Source organism: Python bivittatus, unplaced genomic scaffold, assembly GCF_059951505.1.
Source record: "Python bivittatus isolate LINGU-HERP-01145 unplaced genomic scaffold, Pbiv_v1 ctg000820_np1212, whole genome shotgun sequence".
NCBI classification, from domain to species: domain Eukaryota; kingdom Metazoa; phylum Chordata; class Lepidosauria; order Squamata; family Pythonidae; genus Python; species Python bivittatus.
The window spans coordinates 951,100-963,271 of record NW_028277107.1 but is presented as its reverse complement, the minus strand read 5'-3'; the positions used below and the strand labels follow the sequence as shown (position 1 = coordinate 963,271).

Here is a 12,172-nt window from a genome sequence, read left to right as displayed (position 1 = left end):
GCATAAGTTTTGGATCCTCCTTATTATTGGGGGAAATGTATCTTCCTGATGACCTATTGGATGCTAGTCAGAGTTCAGGGCACCCCCCCCTTTTCTTTATGCCTCTACCCAGGATGTCTGAATGAGAGAAATGTGTGAAGATCCATTAATGTCCGTGTCTGTGTTATCCCTTTGGTTTTCAAAGGTAAAGAAGTGAATATGGTGGAAACTAAGAGCCCTTTTTCATAAGGTTTCAAGAGGACTGCACTCCCCCAATCCTGGTCTCTCCATAGGTCATCCAGAACTGCAACAAATGCAGTCCCCATCCTGTATCCCGGACAGAAACTAAGTGTCAGCCCTTTCAGGCGAGCCAGGTCAGGAATTGGAGACCACAAAGCCTATGGGAGCTCTGCGATGTTGTTCTGGGGCACAAGGACAGAATCTTGAAAGCCTGTCAGAGTTTCCCACTGACTCTTTTATGGGATACAGAATCAAGACAGGATTATTTTTACTCTCTTAAGTAGGAAAAATGCTGAATTCCATTTCCTGTCTCCTCCTTTGCAACATCTGCTCCCTCTAAATGAGGATGCAACTTTCTCCAGAACCTCTGTTAAAAATGGAAGCTTGGAGATGTTCTACAGTTGTCTAAAGCAGCTGGATGGAGAAGGCTTCCTGATCAGGGGACACCACAGCCCCCTTCCTCCAGACCCCATGGAAATAATCCGCTTTCTCCCCTTTTTGCATGAGGTCCTGTGTTGCACACAGCATCCGCCAGGGGGCTCCCTCTGCAAAGAGAGGGAACACCATGCGCTTCAGCATTGGGCCACTGGAGGGCGGCGGCCACAGGTGGCTTTTCAGAGGACGGTGGGAAGGGAGTGACATCACTACCTCTTGCCTCTCTAGGAAGCTGCGCTCCCTCTCTTTAACCATTTGAGCTTCGCAGGAGGTAAAAGGCTGCAGGAAAGTCTTGCAGGGAAGAGACCAGAGGAGGCCCGGGGGGAGGAAGGAGAGTTTGCGTTGCAACTCTCCAGCAGGGAAGAAGAAAAGCCCTGCAAGGAAGGAGGTGCCCGAGTTTGTGCCTGTATTCTCACCAGGCGCTGATGAGGCTGAAATAGGGCTGGATCCTCTACAGTTCAACGTGTCTTAGGAGGGTGAGTGAAGCAGGACAGCCTCTTAAGCTTCCTTCCTTCACGCCCTGTGCTTTGTGTGAACTCGGCCCCTGCGGTTGGGGGATGTGTTTGGGTTTAGGGCATGTTGTCTGAACCCGCCTGGGTGTCCAGGTGTGAGTTGGCTCTTAAAAGCAAACCCTGAAGAAAGGGAAATGGAACATCCCAAGCCAGGCTCATTTCACTGGAATTTCACTGTATCTGAACTGGACTTTGGGGGTTTGTTAACCTGTTTGGGGTTTGGCATGTTGTGTGAATCCCGCTTGTAGAGAAGTGTAGATATGGGTTTTTGAAAAGCCAGCCCTTCCTTCTGAGAAAAAGAAATAGAAAATGCTCCAAAATGCATTTATTGGGCATTCCAGGTCCTTGATGGAAGTCAGTCCTCTATTTTGCATCTCTCTCTCTCTCTCACTCTCTCTCTCTCTCTCACACACACACACAGTACACACACACAAGTAAAGAAACACTGGACTCTTGGCCACAAAGGCTGCCAGATTTGTTTACCGGCAGGCAACAGCAGCCAGTCAGGGGAAGTCTCCTGGTCACTCTGTTGAAGCGCTTCGGCAAAGAGGTCCCGTCTCTCCAAGGAGAGGAGCCTCGAGCGAAGCTTTCTGTCAAATGTTCTGCATTTCACGGATGAGGAAGTAGCTACAGGAAAAATTGAATCGTTTCCATTTTGTCACATTGTCGGGCAAGCGTGCTTGGTTCCATGTTACATACTACCATCCGATAATGAGCTTAGCATGTTCTATGTTTTCTGAAATCTCCACCTTGGGGGGGGGGTGTTTTAGTACGTTAATTAACTTTTAGGTGACAACTAGGTCAGCCGGTGGACTCACAATTGTGGTTTTTGAACATCTCAAAACCTTATCTTCCCCTCCCCAGAGCACCCTCCCTGCCAAGTACCCACAACAGCCAAACCTTTCAATCCCCTATTTTGCAATACACACAGAAAAACACACAAATAACCACTTGTTATCATCCTCTTGCAGCTTAGTAGTATGCAACCCTCAACAGGTAAGATTCAGGTATGCCAATCAGCTGCCTGGCCCTCAGTTCCTATCTGCTCAATGCCACTGCCATCCTCTACCAGCTCAGAAAAATGGTGCTCTCCATGGGGATGAGTGTTGTTCAATGGTGAAATCCATCACTTTCTAATTCCTGGAATTTCTTTTCTTTTCCATCCCACACACACAACCTGGAAGCCTTTTGTAGGTCCTTCCGTACAGACAAAATTCTCTCTTGGGCAAAGAGGGCTGAATGGCCCGCTGTAGTCATTCCTCGGCTACAGGAACAGTCCTATTAATGAAAAGGCATTTGGAGAGCCACAAGATTCCTCGGACCCCTTTGGAGTTGCGGTACAAGACAGAGAAAGAATGGAGACGCAACCCTTAGCAAGTGAGGGAAGTGGAGAAGGCCCTTCTGCTGTTCAGCCTGGGAGCTGTGGGGAGATCTGGGCAAGAACTGGGCAGAAGATCCTGGAGGACGAAACCATCCGCCAGACATTCAGCCCCAGAACCTCAGGAGCATCCAATACCAGGAGGCTGAGGGTCCCCGAGGGCTTTGCAGCCGACTCCACTACTTTTGTCGTCGATGGTTGAGACCAGAAAAGCACACAAAGGCGCAGGTGCTGGACCTGGTTGTTCTGGAGCAATTCCTGGCCCTTCTGCCCCTGCAGATGGAGAGATGGGTGCGGGAGTGTGGAGCAGAGACCAGCTCGCAGGCGGTGGCCCTGGTGGAAGGCTTCCTCCTGAGCCAGGCGGAGGAGCAGAAGGAGCAGGTCCCGTTGCAGGTGAGAGACCTTCATTTTGGGAGCCCAGAAGGAGTCTGAAGGGAATAAACAATCTGCTTGAATTCTTAACGGCTCCCATTGAGAGTTTTCTGGCATTCGTAATATGTGGAGATGTTTCACTGATTCTTGTGGGACATTGTTGCGTTATCCATTCTAGAAGATAGATTTGGGACAGCCGTTCCTTTCTCACTTTCCAGCCTCCCTGATGGACACTGGAGGCTTTAAATGTGTGTTCAGAGAACTACAATACACTTCATGTTGTGTGATGTCTGTTAATTCTTCTTCTTTTCTCGTGCCTCCTATTTCAAGTCCTTCTCTGTGGGCATCAGAGATCCTGAAGGAAGGAGGAATCCATCCAGTCCCCCTCAGGAGCTGTTTTTCAGGAGCATCTCTCAGGAAGATCCAAGTGAGGACACCTCAGGAGGTAAGTGAAGTCCCTCCCATTCCCCAGAGAGATCCCAGCTCTCTCATCTTCTCTATGTCTTCTCTTTTCTAGAATGCCTCCTCCTATTTTGTTAATTCTGTACTTTAACATTCTCTCTCCCTCACAGGGAAGACTCGAACTAAGTTGTCTGCTCTTTCTGGTGGAGCTGAAACAGTGGCTGAACCTCCAGCCCAAGTAAGAGGAGGAAATTTATCTATTAGATTTCTATTCTCCCTTTCCATCAGGAAGTCAAGCTGGTGAACAGTGCTCTCTCCTTCCATTTTTCCCCCTTTTGTGGGCCTGGGTGTTTTCTTGTCCTTGAGCAACATTGAATGGGGAATGGAAGATTCAGATTGTTCTCAGTCAGCTCAGCCTGCCCTGAAGTCTTTGGTTGGTTTGTACTTTCTCCCTGAGATTTATTTTTATTTTATTTTATTTTATTGGATTTCTGCCCTGCCCATCTCCCCCACAATAGGGGACTCTGGGCGACTTACAAAAAACATTAAAAGTATAAATACATCTAAAACACATAAAACATCCAAAATTTAAAACAATACTAAAGAAAGGAAGATCCAAGCAGATGGAAAATCAGGCTGCGGAGAGCTGGCCACTGTGGGGCTAGCCATCCCCCTGCTTGAAGTATTCCCTCCCCACCCCAGGCCAGGTGGCAGAACCAGGTCTCCAAGGCCCTTCGGAAGGCCAGGAGCAAGGCGGCCAATCGCACCTCCAGGGGCAGAATGTTCCAAAGGGCGGGGCTACAGCAGAGAAGGCCCGCCTTCTGGACCCCGCTAGGTGGAGTTCTTTTACTGATGGGGTGCGAAGCACGCCCTCTCTGTGCGATCGGGTGGGACGGGTTGAAGACATAGGGGAGAGGCGGTCCCTTAGGCAACCTGGTCTTATTAGGATATCTTTTTTTTTAAAGACCAGTACGTAACTCTCCTTTTGCTACTTACTCTTCCTACTATTAGTTTATAATAATTAATTTATTCAAAACTTTCTCAAGAGATGGGAATAATATTCTTAGGAACCGCTAAACAGAGACCCATTCGTTTTTCCGTTCTTTGAGTTGGAATTGTGCAAGGCTGCTCAAAAATAACTAAATACTCAGACTGGCACATTGCCATTTTGAAAAAGCCTTGTTTCCAACCAGTGGTAAGGAATATCAGCACATCAGATTAAGACATAAGACAGACTATTAAAATCCAATGAAAGTGGCCAGAGAGAAGAGTCTATAAGTGAAATTGTTCTGAAAGAGCATATAATCAAGGCCCTTTTGACTTCCAAAGTAATTTCTAATCCTCTAATTTGTGCCTCGATTTGGAGACCAAGGAATCCACCTTGGCAAAGGCTGCGAAATGTCCTTCCCAGAAAATTATCTCAGCTTTTTTGTCTCCCATTCAGCCAATGGCTCAGACTACTAGCACTTTTCTTGCAGTCTGAGGAGGAGAAGAACCCAGCTTGTGTGCCTCTGGATATGGCCCCCCACCCAATTTCCCTGGCTGTGGTCCCCCAGCACTTTCATGGAGTTGTTGAGCATAGGCACAATTGCTCCTTCTGGGGACACCGTAAGTCCTTTGCTGAAATGCTAGAAAGAATCTCTCCGCCCCCCGATTTTCTTCTGCAAAGACAGGAAGGATTGGAGACAATGATACGTGGAGTTTCTGAAGACCATCTGCCAGTTGGTCCTCTCAAGACGCTGAGAGTCTTTTGAAGATGGGCGCATGGATCACTTGATGGATCGATCCAGAAGGAAATTGGGGTTGCTATCAGTGAATGGCACTGAAAGGCCTGCAGAAGCAATCAAGTTCATCAAGCCTGCCAGAAATATTTCTTCAGTCAAAAGTTTTTGGCTCTTTCCATTTTCTCACCTAAACCTTGGAATCCCACCAAGCGTTGCCATTTAACTTAGTGCATATCTTTGCTTTGGGAATTTGTGAAGAATAGGACAGATCTTGCAAATCCTCTTGGGCCTGTTCTTTTCTTTTTTTCCTTGTTCAGGAGGGTCTTGTGTCCTTTGAGGAGGTGGCTGTGTATTTCACCGAGGAGGAGCGGTCTCAGCTGGATCCTCACCAAAAAGCGCTGCATTGGGAAGTCATGCTGGAAAATTATAGGAACGTGGCTTCTCTGGGTAAGGGTTTGCTTCTCTCACAGCAGAGAGTTTGGAAAGACATTTTCTAGTTAGATGCCATCAACTCATCTCTTGGAGGGGGGGAAGGAAAAGATCTGCCCTTCTCCTGCTCCAAGGAAGGAAGGACGTCGATGGCTCTCTGCTTAGATGCATCCCTAGCCATTTCTCATCTGGTGAATTTTTCCATTTCTTTTTAAAGGTATCAGTGAGAAACTCATTCCTTGGCTTGAGGAGATGCTCAGCTCCATCACACAGATTTCATCCTTTTGGGCGCAGATGCTTCCCTATCTGTCCTCTGAAGGATTCTCATTTATTCAGGCTGTTGGGTTAATCACTTGTCTCCCTTTTCATCTATTTCCTGAGCCTTGGGGTTAAGGGCAAAATGGTGCTGTTTTTCCATTGCAAACATGCTGTGTAGGGTTAATAGAAGAGTTTTTTTCTCTGCAACCATTTGATTTTGGCCAGAGAAAAATGAATAGTAAATGGAAGGCAGTTTGGGTAGGAAAAAAGGACAAATTTCAAAACTGATTTAGTTGTCACTGGTCTTTCCTGTTATTGACCGCCTTCCGCTAAATGTTAGGTTTTCTCCTAAGGCCTCCCTGGATGTTTCCCCAGATTCTTCCAGAACTCAATGCTGACTCTGGGTTTGGTTTGACTATATAAGAATGATTCTAAACCAACCAGATGCTGTAGATGTTTTCAAAGCTTTTATGGCTCATGAGTATAGAAATTATCATTTCTATACCATGTGATTGTAAGGATACAAATGTGCAATATATTGGAATTTTGGCAAAAATTCAGAAGGAAAATCATATGACCTCCTACAGTCTGATCTTTTCCCACATCCTTGCTATCATGTTCATTTCTCTTTTCCTTTGAAGGTGATCATGGTTATAAGAATAAAGATCCCAGTGAAAAATTCGAAGTGATCAGGCATGGAGGCGGAATGGACAAGGAACTGGAGATGCAACTAGAAAGTCATGAGAGAAGCCAGTCAAATAGTTGAAATCAGGAACGCGTATCCTCCATGGATGCTGAGACCCAAGGCTTTCTTGCCCAACAAGGAAAAATAAAGGAAAAGTATACTGGAAAAAGTGTAAGACTATTAAAAGACCAATTAGTTGTAAATGAACACTCTCCAACACAACCCAAAGGAGAAGATTCTGTCTGCAGATACAATAGAAAAAATCACAATTTGACTTTCACTCTTTCCTGTGAAAATGAGCCCTTTACTTCTCCTAAAAGGATCCACACACGGGGAAAACCATATAAATGTTTGGAATCTGGAAAGATTTTCAGAAGAAGCCGACAAGTTACTTCACATGCTAGGATCCAGAGAGAGGAGAAACGACATAAATGCACGGAGTGTGGAAAGAGCTTCAAGACAGGCAGCCAACTTATTGCTCATAAATGTCTCCACACAGGGGACAAGCCATATAAGTGTGTGGAGTGTGGAAAGAGCTTCTCTCAAAATACATCCCTTATGAGTCATAAATGTCTCTACACGGGAGAAGCCATATAAGTGCGTGGAGTGTGGAAAGAGCTTTCGTACTAGGAGTGATCTTACTTCCCATAACAGGATCCACACAGGGGAGAAGCCATATAAATGCATGGAGTGTGGAAAGGCTTTTAGTGAAAACGGTAATCTTACTTCCCATCAAAAAAGGATCCACACAGGGGAGAAACCATATGAATGCATGGAATGTGGAAAGAGCTTTACTACTAGCAGTGATCTTACTTCCCATAACAGGATCCATACAGGGGAGAAGCCATATAAGTGCATGGAGTGTGGAAAGAGCTTCAGCACAAACAGTTCTCTTTTTTCTCATAAAAGGAGCCACACAGGGGAGAAACCATATACAGTCAGGTCCAGAAATATTGGGACATCGACACAATTCTAACATCTTTGGCTCTATACACCACCACAATGGGTTTGGAATGAAACAAACACAATGTGCATTAACTGCAGACTGTCAGCTTTAATTTGAGGGTATGTACATCCAACTCAGGTGAACGGTGTAGGAATTACAGCAGTGTGCATATGTGCCTCCCACTTGTTAGGGGACCAAAAGTAATGGGACAACTGGCTTCTCAGCTGTTCCATGGCCAGGTGTGTGATATCCCCTCAGTACCCCAATTACAATGTGCAGATAAAAGGCCCAGAGTTCATTTCAAGTGTGCTATTTGCATGTGGAATCTGTTGCTGTCAACTCTCAAGATGAGATCCAAAGAGCTGTCACTATCAGTGAAGCAAGCCATCATTAGGCTGAAGAAACAAAACAAACCCATCAGAGAGATAGCAAGAACATTAGGCGTGGCCAAAACAGCTGTTTGGAACATTCTCAAAAAGAAGGAACGCACCAGTGAGCTCAGCGACACCAAAAGACCCGGGAGACAACGGAAAACAACTGTGGTGGATGATCGAAGAATCCTTTCCCTGGTGAAGAAAACACCCTTCACAACAGTTGGCCAGATCAAGAACACTCTCCAGGAGGTAGGTGTATGTGTGTCAAAGTCAACAATCAAAAGAAGACTTCACCAGAGTGAATACAGAGGGTTCACCACAAGATGTAAACCATTGGTGAGCCTCAAAAACAGGAAGGCCAGATTAGAGTTTGCCAAACGACATCTAAAAAAGCCTTCACAGTTCTGGAACAACATCCTATGGACAGATGAGACCAAGATCAACTTGTACCAGAGTGCTGGGAAGAGAAGAGTATGGAGAAGGAAAGGAACTGCTCATGATCCTAAGCATACCACCTCATCAGTGAAGCGTGGTGGTGGTAGTGCCATGGCGTGGGCATTTATGGCTGCCAGTGGAACTGGTTCTCTTGTATTTATTGATGATGTGACTGCTGACAAAAGCAGCAGGATGAATTCTGCAGTGTTTCGGGCAATATTATCTGCTCACATTCAGCCAAATGCTGCAGAACTCATTGGACGGTGCTTCACAGTACAGATGGACAATGACCCAAAGCATACTGCAGAAGCAACCAAAGAGTTTTTGAAGGGACAGAAGTGGAATGTTATGCAATGGCCAAGTCAATCACCTGACCTGAATCCCATTGAGCATGCATTTCACTTGCTGAAGACAAAACTGAAGGGAAAATGCCCCAAGAACAAGCAGGAACTGAAGACAGTTGCAGTAGAGGCCTGGCAGAGCATCACCAGGGATGAAACCCAGCATCTGGTTATGTCTATGCGTTCCAGGCTTCAGGCTGTGATTGACTGCAATGGATTTGCAACCAAGTATTAAAAAGGGAAAGTTTGATGTATGATTATTATTCTGTCCCATTACTTTTGGTCCCTTAACAAGTGGGAGGCACATATGCAAACTGTTGTAATTCCTACACCGTTCACCTGAGTTGGATGTACATACCCTCAAATTAAAGCTGACAGTCTGCAGTTAAAGCACATTGTGTTTGTTTCATTCCAAATCCATTGTGGTGGTGTATAGAGCCAAAGATGTTAGAATTGTGTCGATGTCCCAATATTTCTGGACCTGACTGTAAGTTCCTGGAGTGTGGAAAAAGCTTCAGGAAAAGCAGTCACCTTATTGCCCATAAATGGATCCACATAGGGAAGAAGCCATATAAGTGCACAGATTGTGGAAAGAGCTTTCGTACTAGGGCTGAACTTACTTCCCATAAAAGGATCCACACAGGTGAGAAACCATATAAATGCATGGAGTGTGGAAAGAGCTGCAGAATAAGCAGACACCTTATTGACCATAAATCGATTCACACAGGGGACAAGCCATATAAGTGCCTGGAGTGTGGAAAGAGCTTTCGTACTAGGGGTGAACTTACTTCCCATAACAGGATCCACACAGGGGAGAAACCATATAAATGCATGGAGTGTAGAAAATGCTTTACTACTAGCAGTACTCTTACTTCCCATAACAGGATCCACACAGGGGAGAAGCCATATAAATGCATGGAGTGTGGAAAGGGCTTCAGAATGAGGAAACAACTTATTGCCCATAAATCGATCCACACAGGGGACAAGCCATACAAGTGCATGAAGTGTGGAAAGAGCTTTCGTACTAGGGGTGAACTTACTTCCCATAACAGGATCCACACAGGAGAGAAGCCATGTAAGTGCCTCGAGTGTGGAAAGAGCTTTACTACTAGGAGTGATCTTACTTCCCATCATAAAAGGACGCACACAGGGGAGAAACCATATAAATGCATGGAGTGTGGAAAGAGCTTTACTACTAGGAGGGAACTTACTTCCCATAAAAGGATCCACACAGGGGAGAAGCCATATAAATGCATGGAGTGTGGAAAGGCTTTTAGTGAAAACGGTCATCTTACTTCCCATCATAAAAGGATCCACACAGGGGAAAAACCACATGAATGCATGGAGTGTGGAAAGAACTTTCCTACTAGGAGTGAACTTACTTCCCATAACAGGATCCACACAGGGGAGAAACCATATGAATGCATGGAGTGTGGAAAGGCTTTTAGTAGAAAGAGTAATCTTACTTCCCATCATAAAAGGATCCACACTGGGGAGAAGCCATATAAGTGCACGGACTGTGGAAAGACTTTTACTAAAAACAGTTCTCTTATTTCTCATAACAGGATCCACACAGGGGAGAAACCATATAAATGCATGGAGTGTGGAAAGAGCTGCAGAATAAGCAGACACCTTATTGACCATAAATCGATTCACACAGGGGACAAGCCATATAAGTGCCTGGAGTGTGGAAAGAGCTTTCGTACTAGGGGTGAACTTACTTCCCATAACAGGATCCACACAGGGGAGAAGCCATATAAATGCATGGAGTGTGGAAAGAGCTTTACTACTAGCAGTTCTCTTACTTCCCATAAATGGATCCACACAGGGGACAAGCTGTATAAGTGCCTGGAGTGTGGAAAGAGCTTTCGTACTAGGAGTGAACTTACTTCCCATCAGGATCCACACAGGGGAGAAGCCATATAAATGCATGGAATGTGGAAAGAGCTTTACTACTAGTAGTTCTCTTACTTCCCATAAATGGATCCACACAGGGGACAAGCCATATAAGTGCACAGAGTGTGGAAAGAGCTTTACTATTAGCAGTTCTCTTACTTCCCATAACAGGATCCACACAGGGGAGAAGCCATATAAATGCATGGAGTGTGGTAAGACTTTTCGTCAAAACAGTACTCTTACTTCCCATCATAAAAGGATCCACACAGGGGAGAAACCATATTAATGCATGGAGTGTCGAAAGAGTTTCTCTAATAATACATGCCTTATAAATCATAAAAGGCCAGCAATGTTTGGTAACCAGAAGGTAAGCCGTGAGAAATCAGAGAAGCCCTGAGTGTAGCCAATGTTGTCAACTAAAGTTTTGAAGTCCTCTATGCTTCCCTCTCTCAATTTAGAATTATCAACCGAATTAAAAGAGCAAATGTCTCAAGGAGGGAGAAGGGAAATGGCTCAGGCATTGAATACAGGGCAGTCCACCCCTGGGGAGTACTTGGGGCTCTCTGAGTTTGGTCGTTTTCTTGGAAACGTTTCTTGCTAGCACTGAAGATGTAACCTAGCCGGGTAACGAAACATTTGCAAGAAGACGACCAAGCTCAGAGAGCCCCAAGGACTCTACAGTTCGACCCTGAGCCGCACATATTCTCTTCTATTGGTCAGTCCACCCCTGCGAGCTCTCCCTTACGATCAGTGCGCCCAGCCCTCCGCAGGATGCCCTGAGTTTCACTTGAGGGGCGTTACCTGCCCGTCGTATGTACGGTAGACACGTGGCCTATCAAGAATAAAAGCCTATTTAGAGTTTTGGTTGAATATTAGAGAGTGCTGAGTTCCCATCCGCCCTCTCACATAGTCAAAATAGTCACCAATCTAGCGAGTCATTCAGTAGCTTTGTGTCGAAAGGGAATGTCCCTTGCCAGTCATGAGGCACAGACGTGGAGACCCAATATTTATACTGCTCTTCGGCGATGGCAGTCTGGCAGTTGAAATGTCAGTGAATGCAGCGGTCAGCGTAAGAGGCAGGCGTTTTCAGCCAGCACAGGCACCTTTGCTTTAAGCAGAGTCACGCTTAGTCAGGAGCTTGGAAGACTCCTCCTGAGGTGACCGCAATCCTCCTTGTGAGTTCCTATTGAAGTCCACTGAAGAAAAGGGCAATCCTTCGTCACTCTTGTAGGGGAGTCTCCTATTTTGAGATGTGAAGCATTTTTCCCTGCAGGGCAGAATACTTTGCCTGCTTTCAAACGCCCGGTGCCTCCCTTCACCCACATTTTGCTCCTGTGGCCCCAAATTGTCTTTCCCCCTTTCCTTTCCTCCCCTCTTGGCAGGGGGTTCCCTTTGTCACAGGAGGGGAGGGGATGTTGTGCAGGATCAGTTGTGCTGCTCTCTCTCCTGCTGTGAGGCTCCCTTTAGGTCTCTCTGGGCCTCACTGGAGAAGCATTCCTTGGTGCCCAGGGTCTATTGCATCTCCCCCCCCCCCCACTTTCATCTATGCCCAGTAGTGCCAAGTTAGTTATTTTTTATTGACATTGATGTCGCTGGGCACTCTCCGTGTGCTCCTGCACCTTCCTCATGGCGACCACCAGCATGAAACCTCAGGGTCTGACCTCTTCACATGGAGCATGTGAAGCTTCTCTCATGGGGGAGGTTTTGATATTGGGCAAGACTAGGTGCGGGTCAACAAAGCATTGATGGAGCTTCAGGATGGCTTG

At 46.0% G+C, this 12,172-nt stretch overlaps 1 protein-coding gene across 1 annotated transcript; it reads left to right on the top strand.

Annotated features, from left to right (window-relative positions):
* The first annotated feature begins 920 nt into the window (after window positions 1-920).
* Window positions 921-10,579, top strand: LOC148214034 (uncharacterized). The gene is given in 7 exon segments (XM_088128874.1): window positions 921-2,937; window positions 3,247-3,361; window positions 3,489-3,556; window positions 5,360-5,489; window positions 6,371-6,990; window positions 6,992-7,381; window positions 8,937-10,579. Coding segments are annotated over 7 exon segments (2,937 nt in total). The 5' UTR covers window positions 921-2,823; the 3' UTR covers window positions 10,437-10,579.
* The last annotated feature ends 1,593 nt before the right edge of the window (window positions 10,580-12,172 follow it).